The 21410-nt window shown below is 42.7% G+C and overlaps 1 protein-coding gene across 1 annotated transcript in view; it reads right to left on the bottom strand.

Moving 5' to 3' along the window:
* The window catches only part of atp9a (ATPase phospholipid transporting 9A), a 185461-nt gene that overhangs the window by 64805 nt on the left and 99246 nt on the right, over positions 1 to 21410 (bottom strand). Inside the window, exons 14-15 of the mRNA XM_078236446.1 lie at positions 17278 to 17490; positions 453 to 614 (exon numbers count right to left, since the gene is read on the bottom strand). Of these exons, the coding sequence (XP_078092572.1) occupies positions 453 to 614; positions 17278 to 17490 (375 nt within the window). The remainder of the gene's footprint in view (positions 1 to 452; positions 615 to 17277; positions 17491 to 21410) is intronic.

Genomic DNA, 21410 nt, shown 5'->3' with positions numbered 1-21410 from the left:
CAGCAAACCAAGCCAAATGTATCCATCTGTCAATGTTATTCAAGAACAGGATCAGCCTGATTGTAATGCACTCTGCAGTTGAACAGCTTACTGTCATACAACCGCAACATGAATAATGACCAATATTAACAAAAACAAAATGCTGGAAATACCCTGCAGGTCAAGTCAGCAGCTGGAGAGAGCAATTTCCCATTGGTCTCTGACTATTCCAGCCTTTTTCTGCTTGTATTGCACATTCCAATATCAGCAGTATTTGGCTTTTAGTTTACTGAATAATGGTCACTTGGATGAGATACAGGTGGATTGCTAGAACCTGTGGAGAAGGATCCCAACCTGGTAGTCAAGGCCTTCAAGATCGATAGCGGAAACCATAAGTAAAATGATAGAAAACAAACAGAACAGCACTAGTGAACTCTTAAGCATTTATTTCAATATCGTTTTTCACCACTTACTTTGACAATAATTCCCATGCGTTTGCTCTCATAGGTGAATGGAAAAACCTGCAAGATGCTGAAGTTCAGAATATGTCCTCCAGGTGTCCTCAGCTGCATAGAAGATTGGTCCCGGCCAACGAGAGTCAGTCCAACACACTCTGTCCACTGCACCAAAGACACCTGAAACACAACAGGGACAGAACATCAACCAGGCTGCCGGAATTCAGAGTTTAAAGGTCACTCAACTGAAGAGTAATGGGGGAGGGATTGTTAGTCGAAGGAAGCTGATCAACCATCAGGTCCCGGACAACAACATAGTTCCTGCAAGGCGACCTTGTAACGTATGCCATTGCCCTTTAATACTATCATTTCCTGAGGGAGATTAAATACAGCAATTAACTATCAGTTCAGATTAGCTACAGCAATAATCCCTTCTGTTACAATCCTGAAAAGATTGATCATTTTAAAGATATATATTTGAATTTACAGTGATTGACAAAGAATCACACAACAAGATTTCAAATTTTAGGCACAACTTAGTAGTGCTACTTTCATCTCTCTTTTCTTTATGTGGTTATCAGATTTTCCCCTTTGTTCAGTTTTGCTCCTGCGCTTCTTGGCAAAATGGGCTTTCCCCTGAGATTTTCTGTGCAGTTTTCCTTTGACAGGGCAGCAGACATCGTTTCCATAGTGCCCCAAGTTGCCACATTTGAAACTGTCTCTCAGATTTTTCCTCTTTATATTTACACGCACCCGGATTCTGTTGCGCCACTCAGTTAAGCTCGTCTTTTGTTGTGCCAGTGGCAGAGATGGGACCAAGTTTCACGCTGTGAAATTATCCATCCACTGCTTCCAATACAGCTACTATTTTCAAATTGTTTTTCCAATGTTAAGCCACCTTCTTCCAGCAGCTTATACCTCAACTTATTCCGCTTGCAAGGTTGGACAATCTGACCCATTGGGCAAGATTTCCCACCCCCCTCATTTTTAGAAGTTGCTTGCCATTGGCTGCACAGCGGGATCTTCTGATCCCGCCGCAGCCAATGGGGGTTTCCCAGTGTTCACACTCTCTGCTACTGGGGTACCCACGTCAGGGGGAGGGGTCGCTGGATAGAAGAAAGGAGGAGCAACTGTTTTCACTCGTGAAAGGATCAAAAATGAGAGGGCACAGATTTGGTAAAAGAAGCAAAAGCGGCATGAGGAAAAACACTTTCACACAGCATGAGTGGACAAGGTGACAGTGTGATGGAGGCAGCTAGGTTCAATCAATCAAAAAGGGAATTAGACAATTATCTGAAAAGAAAGAAATGAGCCGGCAGGAGAGTGGAACGTGGTGAATTGCTCATTTGGAGAGACGGTGCAAACTCGATGGGCTGAATGGCCTCATTCTGTGCTGCATCAGTTCTGTAATAAAACCTTACATTCCTAACAGCTTCATGTGAGACTTGGAGACAAACAGTCTATCCATAATCAGCATAATTGCTCTTACCATTGCTGCAGGTGTAGAAATCAAGCACCAGTTTTGCAGGAAAACAACCTGCCTTCTCCGCATCCCCCCTCCCCAGCCCCCGCCCCGCCACCTTCCCCCTTTAATCACAGCCATCTTGGTTTGTTGTCAGGCAGAATTTGGAGCAGGTCACATGATCCCCTTCAAGTTTCCGTTCTTCCATTTTAACTTAAAGCGACAGTTCCAAACTTATAAACTTGTAAAAATTCAATGTCATATACAGTCAGAATATAGAAATAATCAGCAATGTGTACTGAATACATTAATATCCATCTGTGGCACGACAAAAGATTCAGAATCAGTCATAAGGAGGCAGGTGACAATGAAAACTAAAATCATCAAAACACGCAAGTTGCAAGAATTGCAAACGCAATGATTAAAAATTTCCGCCTCCCAGTCCTGGGAGGAAGGTTTATCTTATGAAGAAAGTTTGGGCCCATACTCATTGGAGTTTAGAAAAATTAGAGGATCTTACAAAAACAAATAAAATCCTGAGGGAATTTGATAAGGTGGAGACCAGAAAAATGTTTCCTCTTGGATGGCAGACAGGGACACAATTTAAAAATAAGAGGACTTCCTTTATGATGGAGATTAGGAGAATTATTTTTCCTCAGAAGGTTATTAGTTTGTAGAAAATCTCTTCCCCAGAAAGAAGCAGAGGCTGGGCCATTGAATTTATTCAAAGCTGAGGTTCTATAGATTTTTGATAGACCAGGGAGTCAAAGGTTATGAGACAGATAAGAGAGTAAAGTTGAGGCCATAATCAGGTTAGCAATGATCTTATTGAATAACGGAGCAAGCTTGAAGGGCTTACTTCTGCTCCTATGTCAAATGTTCCTTCCCACCACCCTCCAAATCTGTTGTCATAGAAACATAGAATCCTTACAGTGCAGAAGGAGGCCACTCGGCCCATCAAGCCTGCACCGACCACAATTCCACCCAGAACCTATTCCCGTAACCCCACATATTTACCCTGCCATTCCCCCGACATTTGGGTCAATTCATCAAGGCCAATCAATCTAATCTGCACATCATTGGAATGTGGGAGGAAACTGGAGCACATGAAGGAAACCCAAAAGCAGACACAGGGAGAAGTTGCAAACTCCACACAGACAGTGACCCGAGGCTGGAATTGAACCTGGATCCCTGGTACTGTGAGGCAGCAGTGCTAACAACTGTGCCACCCCTCTACTCACAATACTGCCACCCTCGACCCCTCGATCCCTCAATCTTCCAATCTTCAACATCCATTTCCTCTCCAAAGCCTTGAATACATTGACCCACCTTTCCTGCAATTACATGTTTGAATACCTTCAATAAAATCACTGGCCCAGCCACTAAAAGTGTCAGTGTCAAGATCACAAATGACAATTTGCCACTGTGACCATGATAAACTGTCTTCATAGAAATCATAGAAACCCTACAGTACAGAAAGAGGCCATTCAGCCCATCGAGTCTGCACCGACCACAATCCCACCCAGGCCCTACCCCCATATCCCTACATATTTACCCACTAATCCTTCTAACCTACACATCTCAGGGATAATTTTAGCATGGCCAATCAACCTAACCCTCTTGCCTTAACCTATCTGCAGCTTTCGACAGTTGACCACACTATCTTCACCAATACCTCTCCTCTGTGGCCCTGCTGGGTGGAACTTCCCTGGCACTGACCCATAGCTAGAGAATCAGCTGCAATGACGTTTCCCCCTGCTCCTGCTCTGGGTTCCCCCCAGGATCTATCCTTGGCCCCTCTTCATTTCCACATCTACATACCAACTAAAACTTATCAGGTTCCATATGCATGCTAATGACACTCAATTCTATCTCACCACCAATCTTTGGATCTCTTCACCGTATGATCTGGCGCATTGTTTGTCTGACATCTGATATTCATAAAAAGAAACTTCCTCCAACTAAATATTGGGATGACTGAAGCCATTGGCTGGAACTTTCCGGCCATTCGTGCTGGTGGGATCTTCCAGTCCTGCTGACGGCTCACCCCCGCTGAGGGTTTCCCGATGGTGAGGGGTGTAATCAACAGGAAGCCCCATTGACAACGGCTGGACCAGAAGATTCCGCCCCTGGTCAATGGCAGGCCACCTCCACTGCTGTGAAACACATAGTGGATTGCGTGGAAAATCCAACCCATTGTTTTTGGTTCCCTTCACAAACTCTTTTCCCAGACCACTGTTTCCATTGCTGGCAACCAGCTCTTCCAATCCAGGCGCAATCATGATTTTAATCCCTCCTACCACTGTTGGTCATGCTTTCAAGCCGCCTTGGCCCTCAGCTGTGGAATTCCCTTCCCAAACTTCATTGATTCTTTACCTCTCTCTCCTCTTTTAAGGTGTTTCTTCATACCTACATACAAGCTTTTGGTCATCAATCCTGACATTCCTGCTCTGATGAAGGGTCATCCAGACAATGATGGCTCTATTCTCTCTCCACAGATGCTGTCAGGCCTGCTGAGATTTTCCAGCATTTTCTGTTTTTGTTTCAGATTCCAGCATCCGCAGTATTTTGGTTTTAATCGATGATATTCTGAGTAAGCAGCTTGGGATGTTTTGCTATGTTAAATGTGCCAGATAAATATAAGTTGCTGTTAAAGAGCCAGGGTGTAGTCAGGCCCGTGGTCTGTGCTGTGTTCAGATCACTAAGCTTCATATTACATCTTTTACAATCCTCCTTGTTCCCTATAGCACTCAGTTAAAAATAAAACCTGACATGGTGACAGAACTCGCACTTCATCATCTTTGCTGCTCGTGGTTAACAGTTTATATATTACTCATCAATTACAAAAATGACAAAGTCAGAATCATAGAAACCCTACAGTACAGAAAGAGGCCATTTGGCCCATCGAGTCTGCACCGACCACAATCCCACCCAAGCCCTACCCCCATATCCCTACATATTTTACCCACTAATCCCTCTAACCTACGCATCTCAGGACACCTAAGGGGCAATTTTAGCATGGCCAATCAACCTAACCTGCACATCTTTGGACTGTGGGAGGAAACCGGAGCACTGGGAAGAAACCCATGCAGACATGAGGAGAATGTGCAAACTCCACACAGACAGTGACCCAAGCCGGGAATCGAACCCAGGTCCCTGAAGCTGTGAAACAGCAGTGCTAACCACTATGCTACCGTGCCACCCACGTACATTCATCGTGAACGTACGTTCATCGTGGTTCACCCCAATCTCAACTGTCCACTGGTTGTTGTTATAAAGATAACAGTTCAAAAGTGAAGGGCTATATTTGCAATTAAGACCATGCTGGAAATGAATGGAATAAGTCGCTATTTCAGGGCACACAACTCTTAGTTTTATAAAGTTTATTTTATTAGAGTCACAAGTAGGTTTACATTAACATTGCAATGAAGTTACTGTGAAAATCCCCCAGTCGCCACACTCCGGCGCCTGTTTGGGTACACTGAGGGAGAATTTAGCATGGCCAATGCACCTAAGAAGCACATCTTTCAGGCTGTGGGAGGAAACCGGAACACCCAGAGGAAACCCACGCAAACACGGGGAGAACATGTAGATTTGCACAGATAATGATCCAAGCCAGGAATTGAACCTGTGTCCCTGGTGCTGTGAGGCAGCAGTGTTAACCACTGTGCCACCATGCCGCCACTTTGCAATGTTCTAAGTTCTTTAATCATACTCAGGCATGTGAACTCATGAACAACTGAGTTTTCGCAATATAGAAAGATTCACATACCCTGCTTTCCATATAGTGCCATTCCTCTCTGTACCCAAACCTCAGCTGGAGAGGACTCCTTTTACTCTAGGGTCTTTGGTTTCTCAATGCATGGAAAATCATAAAATTCATAATGATTTGAACATTTTTAGAACTTGACAAGATTAAACGGTGTCTCCGACTCACCCTTGCTTCAAACCGGGTACACTTGCACCCTGTCCCATGTCAGCTGTTAGCTCTCAGTTGGTGGAATGCGTATTACCTTCAAACCTCCTCAAGCTTCCTTTACTCAAATGAACAAACTGGGTCCAGTTACAGGTCATGCTTACTTCTGTTAATAAATAACATTAGCCCACTTTGCTTACAACTTTGACCTTTAGCCCACAACCTGACATTTTCCTACCCAAGATACAACGATATCATGTCAACAAAAGCAATCTCAAATGTCCGTGCTGACAGATTGGGTTGCTCGCTGGAAGTGTGACTTTAAAACAATAATTTGCGGATGCAGTCTGACAGTTTGTCATCAAATGATTTGATATTAGCCATGACAGTTATACCATTCATTTGGAACTACCTGCGTGTAAAAGGCCTTGCATATAAAAGGAATAAAAATTCTTCCAACCATTAATTAAAACAAAAAGTTTATGGAAGAAATCAAAGTGGTTATGAAAATCTCCAAGGACTAGGCTGATAAATTAACAGGAGCCTGTTTACACACCCTGAACAACTGAAGTGCTAAAAGCACTGGGTCAGATTTTATCATAAAAAATTGACAAAAGTTTATGGTGAGAGGGCAGGTTGAAAAAACTGTTAAATTCTTCAAAGAGAGATTGGCTACATACAAATAAAAAGAATTTCCTTTAGAAAATCCATTGGGCAATTTGGAAGTTCATGCAAGCTCTAAATTTGTATATCTGACCAGACAAAAACAAAGAACAACGTTGAATCAGCCACCTTCACCACTATCGAAAGAGACCACACTAACTTTTGGTGCTGGAGTTTAATTGGCAGTCATTAATAGTTGCCATGTTGTTAAAAGTGTACATGAACTGATGATGATAAGACTTAACGGTCTGTGGGTGAGTGTAATGGGCAAGTGCAGCAAGTCCGTAAGTATAATGGGGAGCCAAAGGGCAGGAAGCTGTTTTTGTGAAGCTGAAGGTGGAGCTGTACAACCTGGACACCAACTTTTGGATGTCCACACTTAAACAAAAGGGCTTTAGAAACAGGAGCAGGAATAGAGCAGGCGAATCAGGAGAATTGTGGTGGCAGCAAATCAGTTCTCATTTCCTGACCAGATGATGATTGGGGTGATGGTGTCATATTCATGATGGGAGCAAGCAGTGGCTGTTAGCAGCCGATGGTTTTAGTATGTGGCTGGGTGAATCTCTCCTGCTCCTCCTGGCTCCAAGTTCCATTAAGCATTTTCACAAACATTCTGGTAGTGGCTGCATCAGTCCTATTAAGGACCACCTGTTAGGCCATATGTAGACCTGGGTTGAGGCAGATACTGTACCAGGCTTTAGTCAAAGACTTGGATTCTCTTCTCTAATCATATTGCCCATTGAATTCAAAAATGGGAGGCTCTACAAGCAACGGAAGAGAAAAGCGCCAGACTGTGAGTGATAGAGAAATGAGCACAGCGCCTGTCCTTAGACAAATCACTACAATACTACATCCAATATGTGAAAATGGCTTCAAATTTGGCTGGAATAAAACAGTTTGCCTCTACTCAATCTCATTGCTCACACACGTATAAATTGTCACTTGGACAATATGCATGTGGATGACAGTGAACCAATAAGTAAGCCAACACCTTTAGAGAGTTTGGAATGGGGTGGAGAATATTGGCAAGAACTAATTATTCCAATCATGTTTCCATATAATTTCAAAACAAAAGGGTTAGCACAACATCATGGTGCCTTCCCAACTTGGTCATTGCCAGAGTGGAGGAGTGGTTTGTGTCTTCGATTTAGCCTGTCACTATTCTTAAACATGAGGCACTTCCCCACTGGAAGGGGTAAACTGGAAGAGGTTGCTCAAGCCTGCCCCCCAAAACCTAATGAGCGACTTCAGAACATCACTGTAAAAGCCAGGTAGATGGTAGATGGATGATGGTGTGCATGACAAAGCAATCAGAAAATAGGGAAGAAAAGTATGAATACCTTGTAACAGTGCTGTGGAAAAACTGCTGCTGAATTGAAAGGCTAATTTTAAATGTGCCTTGGACATCCACATTCATCTAACTGTTTTAATAAAGCCCCAAGTGGGTTCAATGCTGACTGACAAACAAATCACATCCTCGTACAATAATCCCGAATGTCTTTGATATCAGTTTTTCTTCTACAGAAAATGGCCATCTTCCACCATTAAATTATCATAAAAGATCAAACCCAGTCTCTCACCTTTGACCCAGTGGTGCCGAAGATTTGAAAAGGCACTGAACACTCAATGAACTTTTACAATTCAGTTTCTGACCTTTGCACTCCTCAGGCCACTAACACAACTCCTTCCTGCCTTGTCATCCATCACTGAAATCAGAGCATTGAACCTCTTTGGCTTAATGCAAGTTGGCGTCAAGCAGGAATGACACTATTATGATTTCACTGTAATTTAGTTGGAACACTGGGGGGATATCATATTCCTGACCTCTTGTCACTTCTCGATGGTTTAACACGAGAAAAAAGCAGCTTTGGTATTCATCATTCCTTGTCTGTCCTACAATGTGAACAACTAGTTCTTCTGGTGTTCCGGGATTTACAAACTCTTTCCTTGCATTGATTTAAATCCGCCTTTGAAGAGAAGGTTCCTTGCTTTAAGGAATCCTGTATTTTCTTATCAATACTCATGCGGTGTCTGTATCTGACACTCTATTGATATCACATTAAGTACCACAGATGTCAGGGTATAAATTGACCTATGAAGCCTCAAAAAATCCCTCCAAAAACAGGGGTCAATTTATCCGGTGAATCCAAAAGTGAACTGCTGGCATGTGTGTGGGTGGTCATGATGTTTGTCAGTCGCCACGTGGGGATCTGCTCTGTGTGACGTGTTCTAAACTCCCGCGCATCTTTGCAACACAGCCAGTATCATTTGCACCCAGTTATAAGGGACAAATAAGCAAAACATCCATTTGTGGGGTGAAAAGGTGAGGCTGTCTATTAATGCCAATGTAGCATATCGTGGCTGAAACAGGGCACTGAATTATATACAAGAGAATATACAAAAACAATGGGGCCAACTCAAAAAAAGAGGGACGTCTCATATATCAGGTCAGCGTGTACGTCAGGATCTATGGTTTAGAATTTCATTTGCAAACATATTTAACTTCAAAGGAATTTTCACCTCTCTCTTGTGGAATGACCTCATCAACAATTTCACTCCAAATGCCTTCAGAGTTGACTTAGTTTACGCAGAATAAAAGCATCAATAAAAATGGCGAAATGTCACTGCTTTCCATTTAGCTAAATGGCCTGGTATTAAAACAGCCACCATGCACAGGCAGTGCTAAGGTCAAGCAAGTGTATACTGGGTCATGAGGCACAATTACTACTGAGGGTATATTCCTCACACCCCAGCGTAAATGTCGGAGTGAGCCTGCCTCTGCTTAGCCGGCTCGCCCCGCTTTAGTTTCTCAGGCCACACTCCTTTAATTAGTTTGAGCCGGAGTTTCCTTCCATCCAAAGGAGCAAGTCCAAGGTGCTGCTCTGCATACTGGCAGCTTTAGCAGGAGCGGTGGCCATTGCTGGTTTTGCAGGTAAGACAAGGAGCTGGTGTTCAGCGAAAGACCCAGTCATTCAAAAATATGTCCAGGATCTCACTGTTGCTAGGCTGACAGAACTCGGTGAGCGTTAGGGGTATGTTGGGCGCGGGGGGGGGGGGGGGGGGGGGGGGGGGCAGGGGCAGCCAAAACGGTGGGGGGCACCCTCCAATTGGCACCGAGGGCTGGGTAAGAGGCAACCCCTCAGTCCCTTTAATTGGCTCGCACTCCACAGGGTTAAACCTGCCAGTTTGCACACTGAGTGCCAGCCTCTGCTGACATCATTAAATCAGGGCAGGATGAAGCCCTTAATTGGGTATTAATTGCCCACTTAAGAGCCTCGGTTGAGCCACAGGTGGGTGACCCACCCGACAATCCCCCTGCCACTCGTAAATTTATGATGGGGAAAGGGGCTGGTGGACAAGTGGCAAGGATGCCACCGATGGAACGGCACCTTAACAAACGGCACCTTAACAAACCTTAACAAACGGGTCTCCTTGCCTGTTTGCCCACCCGAGGGTGGCCTTTAAAATTCAGCCCAGAGTTCTCGAGGGACAGGATAACAAGAAAAACAGAACTGGGATTCATCAGCTATATAGCTGGATGAGATTCACAACTGCATCCAAAAAGAGGAGGGGCTCCTCAGATAGCTCAGCGAGTTCATGATGTTAATATACATACAGGCCAGGGGAATCTCAGGTTGGATTTCTGAGTTAAGCAGGAATCACAGGATAATTATTGAGGGTGGAAACCGGGTTAATAGTTTTCACTCTCCCAGCCAACTCCTACCACCATTTTGGCTGAGATAGTTTGAGAGAGCAAATGAGCACCTTCCTCAACTGAATGGTTCACCACCATAACGTGATGTTTTGCAAATATGAAATAGTCATAGGAACATGATGGCGTGTTTAGGTGAAAGGTAAAAAAATGGATCCATTGCTCAAAAGGATCACACTTCCCTTTGTGCTCTGTGATATTCAGTTTCCTTTCTCAACATGCATGCCCCTCCCAAAGATGTGCAGGTTAAATGGATTGGCCATGCTAAATTGCCCTTTAGAGTCCCAAAATGTGCAAATTAGATGGATTATCCATGGTGAATGTGTGGGGTTATGGGGATAAGGCAGGGGAGAGGGCCTGGGTAAGACACACTGTCATAAAGTCGGTACAGTCTCGATGGGCTGAATGGCCTCCTTCTGTGTTATAGGGATTCTATGATTATCCTTTTCACCACCATGAATAATATAACCACAGCATCACCCAAAGAGTATCATGATGCAATCACTATTGTTAAAAGCTAGGACAGATTTAGCATCAAGTTCTTGGTCCTTCAACTGTGCCGAAGGAGTTTGTTAACGCAACGTGATCACTATTTTTACCCTCTGGACACCGAATTTCCATTGCAGATTTCAAAAGAGAACATGTATGTTGAAGTTTGATTCTGCAGCATCAATAAAGCAGACACCCAGTGCACTAAAGTAATACAAATGAGAACCTAGAGCTACCAATAGTGATTTCTCTAAACAGTGAATGTATCTAATACAAAATTTAATGGGAATTAGAAGGAAGACTGAAATGCTGCATTATGCGGCCCTGAAACTCTTTAGACTCAGCAAATACAAAGGGGACAGTGGGTATTATTGATATGCAAATTGCTCCCTTTTCAGTACATAAAACAGGAAGTTTGATTATTTCACCAGATAATGAGGCATTGCAGGCTCCAAAAGCTTTATCCCTAATTTCCTAGATATTAGCAAAAGAAAAACAGAAATCCCTGAGGTGCTGAAGATGTCAAAATGGATGGTACAATAGAAATAAATTGTTATATCCCAGAATCAGATGGGGGTGGGGGGGGGGGGGGCGGTTTCTGTCAGTTTCCCGATTTTAAAGAATCTTTTATGAGGTTAATGATTTTTTCTTATGCGCTGTATGGCTTTTCATCTCCTCTTGTTAGATTTTGGTTTCCACTGCTACTGAACCTAGACCAGTTGCCACCTGCCTTCACCCTGACCGTTCAAACTGGTTACGAGCTGAAATGTATAACAGCAACATTTTCCAATATATCACAATACCACATGCACCAGCAGCAACATCGAACATGTCACCCCCTCCATTGACACCAGAAACAATTGTCATAGAATCACAGAATGAATTATAGAATAGTTATAGTGCACAAGTAGGCCATTTGGCCCACCGTGTATGCCAGCTCTCTAAGAGCAACTCAGTTAGTCTCCTACTCCCCGTTTTTTCTCCTGCATTGTAGGAATTCATGTGATTTGCCTAATGTCATAGGGTCATAGAGTCCCTACAGTGCAGAGAGGGGCCATTCGGACCATCCAGCCTGCACTGACAACAATCCACCCAGGCCCTATCCCCGTAATTCCACATATTTATCCTGCTATCCCCTTGATACTAAGGGGGCAATTTAGCATGGCCAATCAACCTAACCCGCACATCTTTGTGGGAGCAAATGGAGTACCTGGAGGAAATACATTCCTGGATGAGTACATGGGACTTAATAGGATAGAGGGTTATAGGTAGGCCTAAAAGGTAGGGATATGTTCAGCACAACTTGTGGGGCCGAAGGGCCTGTTTTGTGCTGTAGTTTTTCTATGTTTCTATATCCATGCAGACACAGGGAGAACATGCAAACTCCATACAGTCACCTAAGGCCAGAATTGAATCTGGGTCTCTGATGCTGTGAGGCTGCCCATGTCTTGCCATCTGACATTGCCCCACTTTGAGCAAGGAACACTTCAATATGTTTGTGTGCTATTTCCCGTCAATGAGTTTACATACAATTAACCTGATATTTTAATAAAGACACATGTTAACTCGTGTGAAACAGGCAGGTGTTTGCGGATCACAACTGGCCAAGGGCAATGGTGATACAATTATATTTTCTAAAACTGCGTAAATAACCAAAGGAAGCTAGAAAATGCACTCCAGGGTTAGATTATGTTTGCTTTTCCTTCCAACGGTATAAACAACTTGCATTTATATAATATCCTTAACACTTAAGCAAAGTCCCAAATGGAAGTTTAATTCACAAATCAGAGCATGGATACACATGCTGAGCTGTTGAGGAAAACTTCAGAAGGGCTGAGAGAAAGCCTGGTTGGTATGATGGTTTTAGAGAAAGTAGTTTTCAAAAAATAAATCAGGGCAATTGATAGGGAGATTCTGAGGAAAGGAGTTCCACACTCTGATACCAAGGCTTAACCTCTACCAATGTAACAAAAGGATTGTGGCGGGGACAGGGATAGGGTGTGGGCCTGGGTAAGATGCTCTTCGGAGAGTCGATACAGACTTGATGGGGGCGAATACCTTCCTCGGCACTCTTGGGAATCTATGGTTCGATGAGTGGGGTAGGGAGAGAAGATCACAAAAATGCCAGAATCAGAGAGTTATGTAGATCCAATATTTACATGTAATACACTGGGGTAGAAGGAATCAGTGTAGGTTAGCAAGGACAGAGATGACTGGCGAGCCAGAATTAATTTAACAGAGGATATGAGTGGCTGCGTTTTGGCCAAATTCGGGTTTCTGGAGGGTGCTGGAGGAAAGACCAGACACAAGGGGACTGAAATAAATGAGTCTACATTGATTAAAACATGCCGTTGAGGGATCCTGTGTATGGTTTGCTTCATTTATGCAAAGACTTCATTTTAAGATATTTCTGCCTATGCAATCACATTTAAATGCTCAGCTTAAAAAAATAACGAACATGTGGCTACATTTTAAAACTCAGAAGGCATGCTGGGTTAGCCAGAAATTGACTGCATTTTTGAAGGGTACAATACAAACAAAACAGGCTTTTCATAAGCCAAACGTGTTTTTCATAAACACCATCTACAAGGCCTGTTTCTCCAAGTTGGAGACAGCATCTGCAAAACAATTTCAATAACAAGGTAACATTATTATCTTGAAACAAGATATTGTAATTTCAGCTCTGTGTTTGTAGTTCAGCTTTGTTTTTGAGTTGTGTGTGATCAGTAAAGGACTGCCAATCCTCTCTCCAGCTTTTCTCTTTTGTAATGATTTAATTTTAAGTTCTGTTCAATAAAAGAAATTCATTTTTCAACATCGTGCCAGCGCTGTCTTCGTCTATTCTAAGGAAAGAATGGACTCTACTCATGCATAAACCTTTCAACAGCAAAGGGAGCAAAGACATCAACCCAAAACTCAGGTAGAACTTTGCATCTCTGCCACTAGCTGACATATATTTGAAAATAAATATCCATTAAAGCGTGACTTCTTTGCTAACCCTGTCCCTCCAAACAGGTGAAAATGTCATCATGACAAGGGACATGAACTCCTATTGATGCAAAATAAGAAAGAATGGAATAAATCGCATTTTTAAAAATAATGAAGATCAAGCTAAACAGAGTAAGTTCATCCATAAACTCTGCAACGGCTTTTGAGATCCACTGTGCTCCACAACATGGTACAGATTTCAAATATACATAGTTAATTCAAATGAAAACCAATTTCAACTGCAGCACTCAAAATAAGACCACCTTTGGCTTATATATTTTCAATAATAGCTTCATGAAATCATTTGTTCTTAGAGCTTGTCTTAATGATCGGAGTTAGGAAGAAGAATGCAGATTGCACTGATGGCTTGGTGGGTTTATCCAAAGAATATTTGAATCATAGAAAGGAGAAAGGTCTGAGGATTGATCTCCGGTTCTGCTATGTTAAGATGCATTTTATCCTGTGCAGGTACTGTTTCAAGCTGGGCACACACATGCACAGACAAACTGAAAGCAAAATGTAAAACTGCCAGGAGTTGCCGAAACAAGTTGTTGGGAACACCCATTTTGTTAAGTCTCAATGACACTCGTACAATATAAACACACCTTCATCTCACCTGAAATAAGCAAGTCGCCTCAGCTTCCCAGGCCAGGAAAGGATAGGGAAAGGCAAAGTGGGTTCTCATTCATCGTCATTATCCATTGCTTGCCAATCCAAAATTGAACACATCAGGTGAGGATGAGATTCCAACTAGCTTCAATGCTCACCGTCACCAAATAGCTGTCTCATTCGCTGTTAATGCTCATAGCCATTTAGGAAAGGTTGGGCGGGGGGGGTGGTGGATTGTTAAAATTGAGTAACAGCGCTCCTCTTAGTTCCTAGTGGTCTGCTGCTGACCCTCGATCATTTCCTGTTCATCTCTTGCCACCCTCCTCGGACTTACTGAGGGAACCACCACAGGCAAGGCAAACAACTAGTATTGATCCTGGCCACAGGGAGGCATAAGCAAATCACTACAATTATTACAGTAATGTCTGGCCTCCTAGTTTGGGCACACAACAGATATTATGCACCTGAAAATGGACCATAGCAAGACATTTCCCCAGAGTTCTCTCTGTGCCACTAATAACAGAATTTTTAATAATTATTTTTTATGCATCTCAATTGCTTCAAAATCTTTTACCTGAAGCATGATTATTAAAAACAAAGTCACCATTAGGCACCCAGCCCATTACTGTCTATCACTCCTCTCTTTTATAGTATTAATGATATGTGTGGTGAGTTTAGAACCGAGATGATGAGGAATTTCTTCAGCCAGAGGGTGATGAATCTGTGGAATTCATTACCACAAAAGGCTGTGGAGGCAAAGCCATTGAGTGTATTTAAGATAGACAGAGATAGGTTCTCGATTGGTAAGGGGATCAAAGGTTATGGGGGAAAAGGCAGGAGAATGAGGTTGAGAAACATATCAGCCATTCTCGAATAGCAGAGCAGACTCGATGGGCCAAATGGCCTTATTCTGCTCCTATATCTTATGGTCTTACAGAGTTGAATTTTAGCCCTGCTGGTTACTAAGAGTAACTAAATAGGCCATGTATGCTTCATGTCTTGTGGGTGACAGTAGAAGTCATAAAGGCGGGTCTATTCCCAGCACAGTCCAAAAATGTGCGGGTTAGGTTGATTGGCCATGCTCAAAATTGTCCTTAGTGTCCTGAGATGTGTAGGTTAGAGGGATTAATGGGTAAATATGTAGGGATATGGGGGTAGGGCCTGGGTGGGATTGTGGTCGGTGCAGACTCGATGGGCCGAATGGCCTCTTTCTGTACTGTAGGGTTTCTATGATTCACTGAAAACTTCAAACTGGTTGACAGAGCCAAAGGATATAGACCAAAAATTTCCCATCTCGCCCACCATGGGAATCATAGTGGGTGAGACAGAAAATTTGGCGGATCGTTTAAAGGTCCATTGAGCTCGGGTGGGAATTTCCAGTCTTGGGGCACCCGCAGCCCGAGAAAATCCCACCCATATTTCACTGGTCCAAATTGTTTAAATCTGAAATTGTTTTCATCTTTTGATTAAAATCACCTTTTTACTGTGTGTATTCCTTATCTAATATGGCCAGATAAAACCATAGAATTCCTATAAGCAGAAGGAGGCCATTCGGCCCATTGATTCTGCACCGATTCCCGAAAGAGCATCTCAGGCCCGAAACCCCGCACGTTTACCAAGACTAATGCCCCTAACCTACACATCTTGGGAAACTAAGGGACCATATAGGGGCAGCATGATGGCACAGTGGTTAGCACTGCTGCCTCACAGCACCAGGGACCTGGGTTCAATTCTGGCCTTGGGTCATTGTCTGTGTGGAGTTTGCACATTCTCCCCGTGTCTGCGTGGGTTTCCTCCAGGTGTGCGGTTTCCTCCCACAGTCCAAAGATGTGAAGGTTAGGTTGATTGGCCATGCTAAATTGACCCTAGTGTCAGGGGGATTAACAGGGTAAATATGAGGGGTTACGGGAATAGGGCCTGAGTGGGATTGTGATCGGCGAAAACTCGATGGGCTGACTGGCTTCCTTCTGCACTGGAGGGATTCTATGATAGCATGGCCGATCCACCTAAGCTGCACATCTTTGGGATATAAAGAACATTTGGTTAGAAACCAGATAACAATGTCAGTAAGGAGAGTAACAGGCAGTTATTTTACTTGAACTGAAACAGAATCTACCTCTAGCTTTGGAGAAATAAGTCCTTATTTAAAATGTATATATGTGCAGATTACATTCTAATATTTAAATCTCAACACAATTCTTTGATTCATACAAAATATTTCTGTAGTTACAGCAATCTACCAGCATTCAAAGTAATTATCTTACAAAGCAATCCTAATGGCTGGCTGATAATTCAATGCATGGGCATGAATCATGAGTTCATCACACAATCTGGAATATCTGCCCGAAACAGGACCAGCCCAACATTAGCACACGCTCATCAGATATCTCTATCCTTGGGAAGGAAATCCTTTTGAAATTTCAGCACCCAGTATTGGATCATGCAGTCCCCATCGATGTACAATTCCTGCCACACTTTCCCAAGATATGCCAGAACTTCAACTTCTGAAAGCATCAATGCGAGCTTATTCCATTTATCACAAAGTCCATTCTTGTTTTATCTCAAAGCGAAACCTACAACCTTGCAGAAATTTGGAAGAGGAAAAGCAACATCAACTTGAGCCACTTTCACATACTGTGAAGCAGTCAGCTTCAGGCTATCAGTGTCTCCCAGATTAAAAAGAAAGGAATGTTCTTATGTTCATTCCAGCCATAGTTAAAAAAAATAAATTATTGCTATTGCAGTCTGTAGAATTTTGGGCTTTCACTTTATACCACTTAGTGACAACAATTCATGAAAAGTACACGTCCCAGAACTAACAAGCTCAGCATCTGAAGAAATGGAGGATAAAATCAAACTTTTTTTTTAAAAAGATGAACAAACTTTGTTAAAAAATGAATAATGAAAGGTAAATCGAGCTCACTACAAGTGGAATTGGGTCTCATGCTGAAGGACAATTGCTGGAGAAGCAGGTTACGCTAGTGGGTAGATGAGAAGGGCTAACCTCATCTGGGCTGGCTGCTTGGTAAATCCGACACGCGTCCTCATAGTTTTGCTCAGCTTCAGCTCGGTCAGTTGAGTCAGGCCCATGAGACTCATAGACGGGTGTAACATTATGGCACAGTGCAATCGCTTTCACCGCTTCGTGAACCCGGACGCTGACAGTTTTACGTATTTTCGGAGCTGTTGAGGGGGGCTTATCCTGCGAAACCGATGGCTGGAAAACAAGAGAATCCAATTTTATTTTAGCACATGCTTTGTATACACCATCATCGAGTATATGCACCATTATTGAGAGGGGACAGAGAACAATGCAAACAGTCTAGAAGAGATTTGCAATGTGAAGCTAACAAAAGCACTGGTTATAGAAATCATAGAAACCCTACAGAACAGAAACAGGCCATTCGGCCCATCAAGTCTGCACCGACCACAATCCCACCCAGGCCCTACCCCCATATCCCTACACATTTACCCGCTAATCCCTCTAACCTACGCATCTCAGGACACTAAGGGGCAATTTTAGCATGGCCAATCTACCTAACCCGCACATCTTTGGACTGTGGGAGGAAACCAGAGCACCCGGAGGAAACCCAAGCAGACACGAGGAGAATGTGCAAACTCCACACAGACAGTGACCCAAGCCGGGAATCGAACCCGGGTCCCTGGAGCTGTGAAGCAGCAGTGCTAACCACTGTGCTACCGTGCCGCCCGTTATCTTCAAAACAAGTAAGGCTGGTCTCAATGATGCAATCTGTCTCCAGGTACAGGAATCATTATTACACATTCAAAAGTAAATATATCTCCCAGGCAATTTTAAATTTGGCATTGCTGTAGTTTGAATTGTGGCAAGTCACATCTACATACTGGCTCGCTCAATTTGCATAACTAAAACTTATGTTCCTTATCTTAATAGATGAACTGTAACCCCACAAAATGATGTTGGTCTCCTGTAATTCAAATTACAGAAACAGCAAATACAAAAATGTTTTCTGAATAACATGAAGCAAACTAAACTCCTGACAAGCATAGGATTCATGTCATGGGGAGTTGGGAAGGTAGCTGCAGCTTAATAATTCAATACAATTAAAAACACACACACACAATGGAGAAGTATTGTTGTGGCCAAACATACTTGTAAACATGGCCTGTGTGACTAAATTTTGGCCATTTTTTCAAACTACTTTTAGTTATTTTTTGTAAGCAATATAAAATCTGTTATGTCGTCATTGGCTGGGTCTTGACACATTTTTACAATTTCAATTTTGCTAGCCATCTTCAAAATTCCCAAATACCTAAACACTGGTACAACCATGGTCTATATTTTATACTTAGTATTCCTTTTTAGAATAATACTGTGTCTAGTTATAGAATTAAGTATATTAATGGAAATGAAACTAGTCATCATCTTGCAGCTCTGAGCTAAAAATCTTGACTTTTTTTAAAAGTGGTTGACTGCTGCACTTTTCCTTAACAATCGAACGGGACAGCTCCTCTTCACCGCTCAGACTTGAATTTACAGAAGATTCAGAATTTAACTCAGGGTTAGACAGATAAAGTATAACTGACCAAAAGAAAATCATCAAGTTTGGCATAGATTAATACTAGTGAAAAGAAGAAACCTACTGGATTATTGTTAAACCCAACTGATGTCCCACAGGGAAGGGAAACCCATCATCTTTATTGTGGTTAGTTCTACACGAGTGTACATGGTTCATTCAATACCTTCTAAAGTGACCTGATTGAGTCTAGTGCCAATGTTACCCACCAGATTAAAAATAAAGTTGCAAAACACATGTGAGAAGAACAGGAGACTAAACTAAGACTGACTCTCTGAAAGATGCATGAGCTCATCCATTATCTATTGGACATTAGCTGAAACTACAAAGGGTCATGAATATAGCCCAATCCATCACACAAACCAGCCTCCCATCCATTGACTCTGTCTACACTTCCCGCTGCCTTGGAAAAGCATCCAGCATAATCGAGGACCCCACTCACCCCGGACATTCTCTCTTCCACCTTCTTCCGTCGGGAAAAAGATACAAAAGTCTGAGGTCACATACCAACCGACTCAAGGACAGCTTCTTCCCTGCTGCCATCAGACTTTTGAATGGTTCTACCTCGCACTAGGTTGATCTTTCTCTACACCCTAGCTATGACTGTAACACTACATTCTTCATTCTCTCCTTTCCTTCTCTATGAACGGTATACTTTGTCTGTATAACGTGCAAGAAAAAATACTTTTCACTGTATACTAATTCATGTGACAATAATAAATCAAATCAAATCAAATAACAGAAAGCTTGAAAAATCAAAGCGCTTGTGCCAACAGCTCTGAGCAAAGCACATCAAGTTTACTTTCCTTCATGGTGGTTTAATATCTCAAAACAAGTTATTTGGAATTGATAGTTTATGCACCTGTTGCAAGATTAATGACAGAGACAATAAAAGCAAAATGCTGAGGATGCTGGAAATCTGAAATAAAAACAGAAAATGCTGGAAAACTCAGCAGGTTTGGCAGCATCAGTGAAGAGGAAAACAGAGTTAACATTTCAAGTGTTTCTCTCTCTCCACAGATGCTGTCAGCCCTGCTGAGTTTTTCCAGCATTTTCTGGTTTTATTGCTACCTATGATTGCAACCTCTGACCAACTAACAGCAGAAATTTGCAGCTGGGAAGCATTTCACATGACTGAGTGCAAAATACACCATCAGGTTAGTAAGTTAGGATAAAAATCCTCAGCTGCCCCCTTTTGCTCAGAGAAACCGGATAGTGTTTTTACGGTAAAGATACTTTTGCTGCTACATTATTCACTACATGGTCACAGGTGATCACGAGATAAGAGATTCCTATGCTTTACCACCAATGGAGCAGCACGTCTCATAATCCAAATTTTGAAATGATCGTTTTAACCAATGTAAAAAGTAAGAAAAGGGTCCCGAGGTTAGTCACATGGTAATTTGTAACTGAGACACTCAGGAGCTACCTGGGTCTCACCACAGCTCAGCAACCTTACACAATGGGTAGCTGAACTAAATCAACCAAAAAGATCAAAGATTTGAACCTCATTCTGTACCAAGTCATATGGTCTCAGTGAGGGTGCCAATAGCACTTCCACGTGTGGTTTAGCGCCCTTGGATTAGAGAGGTGAAAATCAGCCAGAATTCCTGCTTTTGACCAACAGCCAGCAAACACAGATTGAAGTGCAGATTTGTGGGGATTAGGTGAAAACACCTTTTGGCTGATCACGATGACTCTGCAGCCAAATAAACAACCAACACTCGCCACTGGGGTTCAGCACTTCAATAAGGCACCACAGATTGACAAGTGCCCTGAGTTCATGTGGGTATGAAACTAATGCCCACGGCAGAAGTTTAGTTAGGGGGTTGGGGGGGGGGGGGGCGGAAATGACCGACAATCAGATCAAATTCCCAGAGTTTCACTTGCATTGCCGAAAGACTTCAAACAGATGCTATAATAAATTGACACTACAAAGTCACAGGTTCTTGTAGATGCGGCTTAAAATATTGTGCAGGAAACGCAATAAATTAAAAAGAGCTAATATTACTGAAAGAGATAAAGGCAAGGTTGGGATGCTGCATAATAACTGGAGTAGAACCCAATAGTAACAGGATGCTATGGAGTGAATATGTAAGGATGTCAGCACTGAGGCGGCCTGTAGGCCAAGATCAAGCATAGGATCAACCCGAAATCAGGTGTAATGCCTGTTCTTAGCAGCTTGAATCTAGTATGTCTCTTTTATGAATTGGATTCAATTTGAATTTGAATTGGATTTTGGAGCAAGCAAGGAGATGGATTAGACGCTTGCCCTGTCCACTCCGCGCACTGACTTTGTAACTCTGAGAAAGAGATAAAATTCTTTTTAAAAGGGCGCATGGACTGAAGTTTATTCACATGCCAGATATTCACACACTTATATTTTCCTTGCTAATAATTGCTCTCCCTTTCTCTTCCGTTCTGAAGGTTTGACTCATGGCTGGGTATAGTTCCACGGGTACCAGGCAACCTCTGGTACCTTGACCTTTCATGATGTATGAATCGAGATGAAGTGCTGGCTAGACAAATGGGTATGAACCACATCAGAGTCCAATCATATCCCTGCTGTCATCATCCCCAT

The sequence above is a fragment of the Mustelus asterias genome, chromosome 20 (genome assembly GCF_964213995.1).
Source record: "Mustelus asterias chromosome 20, sMusAst1.hap1.1, whole genome shotgun sequence".
NCBI classification, from domain to species: Eukaryota; Metazoa; Chordata; class Chondrichthyes; order Carcharhiniformes; family Triakidae; genus Mustelus; species Mustelus asterias.
This window is presented reverse-complemented; position numbering and strand designations above follow the sequence as displayed.